The 8,181-nt window shown below is 38.4% G+C and overlaps 1 protein-coding gene across 20 annotated transcripts; it reads right to left on the bottom strand.

Moving 5' to 3' along the window:
• Positions 1–440: 440 nt before the first annotated feature.
• LOC131253162 (ABC transporter C family member 10-like) lies at positions 441–7,197 on the bottom strand. Of its 20 annotated transcripts, none has more exons than XM_058254025.1 (7): positions 7,017–7,196; positions 6,343–6,582; positions 5,514–5,606; positions 4,516–4,551; positions 2,213–2,278; positions 1,470–1,787; positions 441–886 (listed from the first exon to the last, which is right to left on the bottom strand). In XM_058254025.1, the coding sequence occupies exons 3-7, from the start codon at positions 5,595–5,597 to the stop codon at positions 443–445; spliced, it is 948 nt and encodes a 315-aa protein (XP_058110008.1). In that variant the 5' UTR covers positions 5,598–5,606; positions 6,343–6,582; positions 7,017–7,196; the 3' UTR covers positions 441–442. The 20 variants fall into 20 exon arrangements, 14 of the variants coding, with proteins under 14 accessions (XP_058110008.1, XP_058110007.1, XP_058110006.1 ...); XM_058254024.1 differs by having other exon boundaries at positions 5,514–5,612; positions 6,343–6,574; positions 7,017–7,193; XM_058254023.1 differs by having other exon boundaries at positions 5,514–5,612; positions 6,343–6,545; positions 7,017–7,193.
• Positions 7,198–8,181: the final 984 nt, after the last annotated feature.

Genomic DNA, 8,181 nt, shown 5'->3' with positions numbered 1-8,181 from the left:
CCCCAATTAAAACTAAATCCATTTTTAATCTCGGTTCTCAACAACCGAGGCTAAAGCCTTTAGCCACGGGAGTTGTAGTCTCAGTTTAGGTAACTGAGGCAAAACTGAGACTTAAGATGGATTTAGCCTTTGTTGACATCAACTGAGGCTAAATTCACTTTTTAACCTCAATTCTCAACAACTGAGGCTAAATCATTTATTTTAACCCATCCATAAACCTGCGCATAGTCAGTCAGATCCACAACATTAGTTATAATATTTTAATGGGTTTTTCCTCTCAAATATAACCCAAGAAAACCCTGAAAGAGTCTTCAATTCTCAGTCAAATAGACTTGGAATCCCAATCCATAAAACATGAAAAAACAGAAAGAAAAGAAAAAGAAGTAGAAAAACAGAGATTGGTTTTCTCCCTCAGTCCAAGAGACTTGAAATCTCAAAAACATTAGAGACTTCTATTTAAATATAAGAGAAGCGGCATTTTCTTCCTGAGTTTGTGTGATTTATTAGCAGCCATCCAAGAGTTTTGTGTAATCTGTCCAGACACAAACATGAGATGGCATAGGCCTGCCAAGGAGAAATACAAGTAGCCTTTGCTCTGATTCAGATATTGTAAGTATGGCTTCAGACCTGTATCTCCAGTTTCTCTCTCCTCTTCTTTAATTAGCTGATCTACTGCTGGTGCATTATCTGTTTTCTGTTGTTTCACAGTAGACGCTTTCTTAATCTCTCTTTTGGCAGTTTCACATCTCAAGGGAGAAACAACCTCAGCGAGCCTTTCAGAACCAACAGTGCCTTTGTGTGCATTGACCAGGTCTTGAAATTCTCTACTTGTGTCCAGTGACTCGTGAAAAGAAGCAGCATGCAGGATCTCTCCATCGGACATTAACTGCCAACAACATTGAATTACTTCAAACTGTTTTCTTTAATTACAAACATCACCACATGATATTCTTGGGTACATTAGCCAATCTAACCAAGACAAAATGGTTTTGGAAAGAAAACATCAGAATCATCTGGGTTACCAAGTTAAACCATTAATTTTGTTCATTTAGTACCAGGAATATAACGTACGCACAAATCAATAAATTGATCAAGGTTGAAGAGCAAGTAAAAAGATAACAACTTGAAAGAAGCGAGACAGAGAAACAGGCAAGAGACAGATTTACTAACCAAAATAAAGTCAAATTCTGGAAGGAAATCGACTTGATGAGTCACTAGTAAGACCATCTTACTCGACAGAGCTCCCCAAAACAAACAAGTCATTTTATGACGGCCGCGTGGGGCTCGGTAATCCCTGTGAGGGTTTTTCCTGTTGATTTGTGGCCAAAGTAAGCAAAATAATCCTAAGTATTCACTAATTATTTTATTTATTTATTTATTTATTTGGGTTATTCAAGAATTCCACTTTGATGTAGAAAGCTAAAACAACAAAATTTGAAAAATTCCCTTATGTCCTATGCATGTGATACCTTCAGAGTGTCTGAAGCTAGATAGCTCGAGAACAACGGGCTTGTTTGATCAATCTCTGTCATGGTTAGCTGTAGCTCTATCCCACTGCTAACTTCAGAACTTGAACTGATCAGTGTTGAATCATTACTTCCATTTAATATAGTTCTTGCTTGAGATGCACTTTCTTCAGAGGTTCTTAAGACATCTGTTGAGAATCTTGGAGTGAGGTCATCCATGGAAAAAGAAATGCTCCTCTTGGATTTGGATTCACCCTGAAGATAGATGGTTCTCTGTCCTAGATCATTTCTCTTGATGACCCGACATAAAGTGAAAGTAACCTAAAGGGAAAAAATAATAATTTAAAAATAAAAATAAAAAAATCAATGATCAACAGTATATAACAAGATAAGATTTGCAGAATCAAGCTTGGGATGTTATTCCATTGAATGAAGTAGATGGTTTTCCAACCATACACACCAAGAATCATCCAAATACAAAGGTGAGACATACCACAGGCAGCAATAGAGAATCTTGCCTAAAACATATATATTCACATGGTGTGGTTCACCTGAGTTCTGGAATGGCCTGCATTTCATGGGTCGCCTTCATCCTATGCCTCTCACCAGATGAGAGGGCTAGATGGTATATTTACAACACGGTGGACCCCACATTCCATCTGGAAGTGTCTGTGGTCAGGATGCATTTGGGATCTAGGCCTAACATGAAGGGGCCCATCTAGTGGTAGGGATTCTGTAGTTCTTACCATTTGGGTAATCCTCTTATAGCACCAGTGCCCATGGACGATAAGAAGTCGCTCCAGCAACCGGAACTGAATAATAGAGAAGTCACTAGGTGGTTGTTCTTGGCATTGTCATGGCCTTGGATTGATCTCAGCATGCAAAAGAGAGTCAGCTCTTGGATTGTTTTGTGTGTCAAACACATAAATATGACTTGACCTGAAGAAAAAAAAAAGGACCAACTATTCAATGATGGTGAACTACAAAAAACGAAGGGATCACAAAACTATGTTGGGTTGATTCTTGGGCACCTGATGGCCTATGCCGCATGTACTGTTAGAGGTGGAAATGGGCCAGGGCAAGGATATGCAGTTTAAAAAACTACCAACAGTGCCAAAAGCAGGCATTAGTTTGGGGTTCCAACAGAGGCTAAAGAAGAAGTTACAATCACCAACTTCTCCACAAAGTGGTAATGGAGTGAATGATGATCAACCTGCTCAACAAAATGAACTCTATAGATGAACTTGACTTCAATTACATACTTCTATCTAAATTAGGAAAGGATGTAAACACCAGTCTATCTGAAATTTTTTATAATCCATAAAACAGAGGCCACCTTTGAATTCTGATATTGTAGTTTCAATTTCTCAGAAGAGAAAAGGCATCTCCTTGAGCATTTAGTTTGAAGTATGAATTTTTTTAGGGGTATTTAGTTTGAAGTTTGAATTTATTTTTTTTTAGGGGTATTTAGTTTGAAATTTGAATATGCAAATTCACGAGTTACAGATTCATTCACCTTCGAAGAGCTGTTGCTGTTTCCTCCAGTGACCAGTGTATCAAAGAAAGCTGCAAACATTTGAAAAACAAACCATGAGAAACAATGATTGATGGTAAGGTACATTCAACATGATGGAAGAAAAGAAACAGCCAAAGGAAAAGCATCTACGTGATGTTGTTTTTGCTCTCTTCTTGGTGTCAGGGACAATATTCAGCTTCTTTATGAGACCAAAAACTTCTCGGGAATTCTCCACCAATCAGCAAGATATGAACTTTAAATTGGTATTGCTTTCAGTTCACAAGTTATCTAAACAAGCACCCACGATTTAGATGGTTTAGTTTAAGTTAACCACATATGAGTCATGCTATTTGTTAATGCTCATGCATCTATTATCACACCCTGCCACACTATCAGTGTTTTTCTCTCACTGTAATCAGGCAACCAAGCACGCTTGCATTTTAAGAGCAGCATTAACATGATAGCCCCCACCCATTTTGAAAAAGGTGGTGATTCATCCTCTTTACATGTAGCACTCACGTAAGGCTATCCAAAAAACCGTCAAAATTTTGGGGCACATTGTGAATGGACCATATGACGAAATTCCCACTAATCAACCAATCCTAACCATCCATTTGATGGTTAAAAGTCAAACAGCGATTGGCTCAAATTCCAAAGGGCCAAATTGAAACATCAGTTGGGCCAGCAATTAGGACAGCCCAGATATGTGGTTACTTGTGTAACTTTATGCTCCAAACACAATTGGGCAAGCAATTGGACAGCTTGGATTGTCATATAACCGAGACATGTGTATGTTGGAAGAGTTACCACCATTTTCTTAAAATTGTAGTTAACTATCAAAGGAGTCTGCATACATGTCAGAGCTCACAAACATCTTGAAAATGGTAGTTTAGTGAGTCATCTTCCTCAAATGTGGCACTCATGCATGGCTATTTATCATTTCAAAAATCACATTAATAAATCAAAGATAATCATCTGATTGATGGTTATCAAATGGATGGTTAACAGTGAATGGTTCAAATTCCAAGGCAAAATCAAATGACTACTTTCATGTGGTTGGTGAAATTCTGTTTTATGCTCAAAACACAGTCGGTTAAGTTATTTGTATGATCTAGATTGTCATAGTGGAAGATCCTATCCTCCAATCAGAGTTCGGTGACACAAGGCATTTACGTAGTGAAGTTGCTAACTGCATTATGGTGCATTGACTTTTGATAAAATGATTTTTCAGACATTGACATCCGACAAACATTATGAGAAAAAACAAAGAAACGGACACTTGTCTTCCAAACAGTATCTTCTGATAAAATGAGTTTTGATGAACTGCAGTTTTGCGTAACACGATTTTCAGAACTAATTTCTGGTTTGTCATCCAAACGAGATCTAAGAATTAACTTCTACAGAAAAGTGCAAGCAGCGAGTACATACCACACCCTTAAGTACAATATCCGTTTCAGTGTCCTTGTTGTGATAAACAACTCCAGGACAGTCGATAAAAAAGATACGCTTCGTTAATGTTATGTACTGCCACACCTTGGTCTCACCTGGAATGGGAGCCACTTTGCAGACCTTAAAAAATAGAAGGCAAAACAACAACTCTGTCAAATTGGACACTAAATAAACAAGCAGCATTATCTAAATCATGAAATGATATGATATACTTCACTTAAATAATATGAGAAATATCTGACAATAAGTATAAAATAAGAAGAGGGACTATATGAACCTCAATGATATGGCCCAAGGACAGGGCCTTAGGAACAATTGGTGAAGTAAGAACTGTAAAGGGGACCACAAATAGCTAGGAAAAAGGTTATGATGATGATTATGATAGAAAGCTTGACTGAGTTAAATGGAAGTTTCTTTTGTCAGCAAGAAACAGTGCAGGTGGGCCCAACTTTCCATGACTCAGGCCATTTCATCTTGTGGAACATATTGTGAATGGGGTGTGCCCCAAAAAATCTCCCCAGTTGGAAAAACTTTCCTATATGATCAGTGGAATTGTTTCCCCATTGAAAGTGAGCCATAGGTAAACTGTCTTTGCAGCCCATCAATGGGAAAAAAGTTTAGAATTGCAAGGAAAAGGAGATTTTTGTACATTAGCTTGCACGATGGCCAACCAGATGAGCAATCTAAATTACAGAAAGGTGCACCTATATCGCTATTGTGCCGAACAATATGGTCACTTTGTTCAGTCAGCATCAGATAATACCTCACACATATCGTAAGCTAAGAAAACATAAATATGGAACAACATACATCCAAAATCACCCCATTAATAATAGACAGTAACTAATCCCTCCATTATAAGTTTCAAGAAATCCTTAAAACTATAGAATTGCTAAGAGAAGCAGTACTCACTCATAAGAACACTTAAGAGCATCAAAAGACTCTAGGCCAATGAGATTGTGATTCTCAATCAATAAAAACAGGACACCTAAGCACTGCTACTCTATTTCATATGAATCCTTGTAACATCCCATGATTAATATGCATAACATGCAAACAATCTACATATCAAGAAGCCTCACGGAAAGAGGGAGCTCTGCCTTTAGCAACTTGGTAGCATAGTTTAAGATATCCTCCCTCGAGCAAATATACCTTTGCAAAGACATGGCTCTAGTCTGAACCTGCAAACTGTATATTTAAGTAAATTTGTCAGTAAAAAATCAAATACTAAGCCATTGTTAAAACAGGGTTAGAAGCACTACTAAGAGGAGCATAAAGAATTCTGTAATTTAAACCGTTCACAAGGGTTTGTAATGAATAGAAACATTGCAATTCAATAGAATCATTTCACAAAATCTGTAATTTTAAAGAATTCTGTAGTACAAAATGGCACTAGTGTGTAACCAAAAGTAGAAAGGGAAGGGTGCTGCTAGCAGCCAGAGTGGTGATTTCTTTATACCTTAATAATAATAATAATATTGTTGTTGTTGTTGTTGTTGTTGTTTATCTTGGTAAGTTGCAGTTGATAGTAGGACAACAAACAATTTAGAAATATCTTCTAGTGTATACTCTCATGTTAACTAGCAAATAAGTTAAGTAGCCATCATTACGTTTTAAAGGTTTCTGGATTACATGACAACTAATATCAATTTTCTCTAATCATGAGATGATGAAGAAGTCGGATGAGCTGCATTCACTTATCATGATTTAATGCTAGATGCAGCATTTTGTGAAATGAAAAGGCACAATCATAGGAGGAAATACCAAAAGAAAACCCATTCACAAAAAACTAGTACAACTCAACCATTTATTGTAAACATGCAAAATAAAATAACACAGAAATTTAAATATTTCTAGATTATTGCAGATAACAAGGACTCAGAAGCAAACAATTCCTTCAAATTCGGTTACCTTCAACTCGTCTTGGGCCTTCTCCCTAGTCCAAAACTTTGGTTCCTCCAACGTTACCTCCAAATGCAAGACGAGAATGTAAATTGCTCAAGGCAGAAGTTGCAATCACTCCAATCGCATCAGATCAAAGATCTAGACCTCGAAAGAGGAGATCTGAGCCGCTGATGCGCGCAAAAGCTTTCTTTCAAGTAAAATCCCTAGATCTGAAAGAACACAGCAAAAAACAGGAGATCTCTCCCACTTAAAAAATCGACGATTAGAAACTCAGAAAATCGCAGATCTTCTAAAATCGACATGTCTCGATCAGGGGAAAAAGAAAAAAAAGAAGAAGCACAGATCGATTAATATCCCTTCCGATAAGGTGAACACAGCTTCTATATCATCGATCAAAGATCTAGGCCGCGGAAATCACAGATCTTCACAACTAAGAGCTTCTGCAGCTGAATCTGCTTCTATTTCAACCGTTTGAAGATTCTAAGTTCAGAAGACACGTATTTTCGCATCTACGAGCTTTCCGTTTATGAATCTCTCGTTTAAAGATCGGAAATCATCAGAAAAATGGAAGGAGAGATCGAGAGAAAAGGGGCAGAGACCAGGGTTTTAGTTCTTTTTCGGGAAATCTGAGATCGAGAGAAAAGGAGCAGAAGCAGCGAAATGAAAAGAATCGAGCTTACCTTGAACTGATTTGGATCTGGATCTGAATGATAAGGAGGTCTTCTAGCAGCTCTCCCTCTTACAATCGAGAGAGAGAGAGAGACAGAGAGAGAGAGAGAGAGAGAGAGAGAGAATGGATCGAGGGCGTGGATCGAAGCAGAGAGAGAGAGAGAGAGAGAGAGAGAGAGAGAGAGAGAGAGAGAATGGATTGAGGGCATGGATCGAAGCAGAGAAGAGAAAATGAGGTAAGGTTATGGGCCATTGTTTTATCATTTCTATGGTTGTTATGGTCAGCTAATTAATTGAGAAATGCCAGTGTATTCCCTCGACTGGCCTCACACGTGGAATCAAGGCACATGTGTGTAAGATCAGAGTCACTCGTCAGGCAATCCTTAGTGAACGGATATGATCTCTAAAAAGCAGGCCGATATATCATCAGTGCCCCACGTTACAAGGATAAATCACTACCATTTTCAAAATGGCGTTGAGCTATCACAACAGTCCAGCTCTCAACATGAAAATGATTTTTGGACCATGACTCAATGTATGGTAATTACCATAACCTCAGGCTGTGATATGGCCCACCTAAGCTGTGGATAGGAGTGATTATTGAGATGTACGGTCAAAATGAGGATAGACATCAATGCACGGTTTGGGTTCCACGTGCATATCATCAGTTGGTCCAACACAACTAGAGAGTATATTGATTACCATACATCCTAACGCATGTGATCATTCCCACCATGTGGGGTCCATGGTTTGAGCTGTCTGGATAATGCTGACATGATTATCATTCCTGAGTTACTCATTTTTAATTTTTTAATTAAAAATAAAAATTTAATGTCAACCAATGTGAAGACTGTGTACTCGGGTTCATGCTGTAAACGTGGGCCGTCAGTTCTGTGGGGCCCACTAGACCAGAAGATCCCAAGCACTAATCTTGGGACATTTTAAAGTTGAGTGTGGATCGTTGTTGCCTCTTTGTACGCCACAGGTGGAATGGTCAATGGGGTGGATTTATTGCAACCCTGGCCGGGAGGCCCACCTCGATGTATGCCTCGTATATCTAGGCCATCCATTCGTTCTTCCGGCTCATTTTAGCATCGGAGCCTAAAAATGAAGCAGATGCAAATCTTAGGTGGACCACGCCACAGAAAACGGTGATCATTTGAACACCTACCATTA

The sequence above is a fragment of the Magnolia sinica genome, chromosome 8 (assembly GCF_029962835.1).
Source record: "Magnolia sinica isolate HGM2019 chromosome 8, MsV1, whole genome shotgun sequence".
Lineage (NCBI taxonomy): Eukaryota > Viridiplantae > Streptophyta > Magnoliopsida > Magnoliales > Magnoliaceae > Magnolia > Magnolia sinica.
The sequence above is the reverse complement of the archived record's forward strand: the minus strand, read 5'-3'. Positions and strand labels throughout refer to the sequence as shown.

Excerpts from the sequence above, each read along its gene's own strand:
- LOC131253162 (XM_058254025.1), bottom strand. The coding sequence starts at position 5,597 with ATGTCTTTGCAAAGGTATATTTGCTCGAGGGAGGATATCTTAAACTAT. Across the intron at positions 1,788-2,212 it reads ATAAGAGGATTACCCAAATG|GTTACTTTCACTTTATGTCG; the intron begins GTAAGAACTACA and ends TTTTCCCTTTAG. Across the intron at positions 887-1,469 it reads TAGCTTCAGACACTCTGAAG|TTAATGTCCGATGGAGAGAT; the intron begins GTATCACATGCA and ends TGTTGTTGGCAG.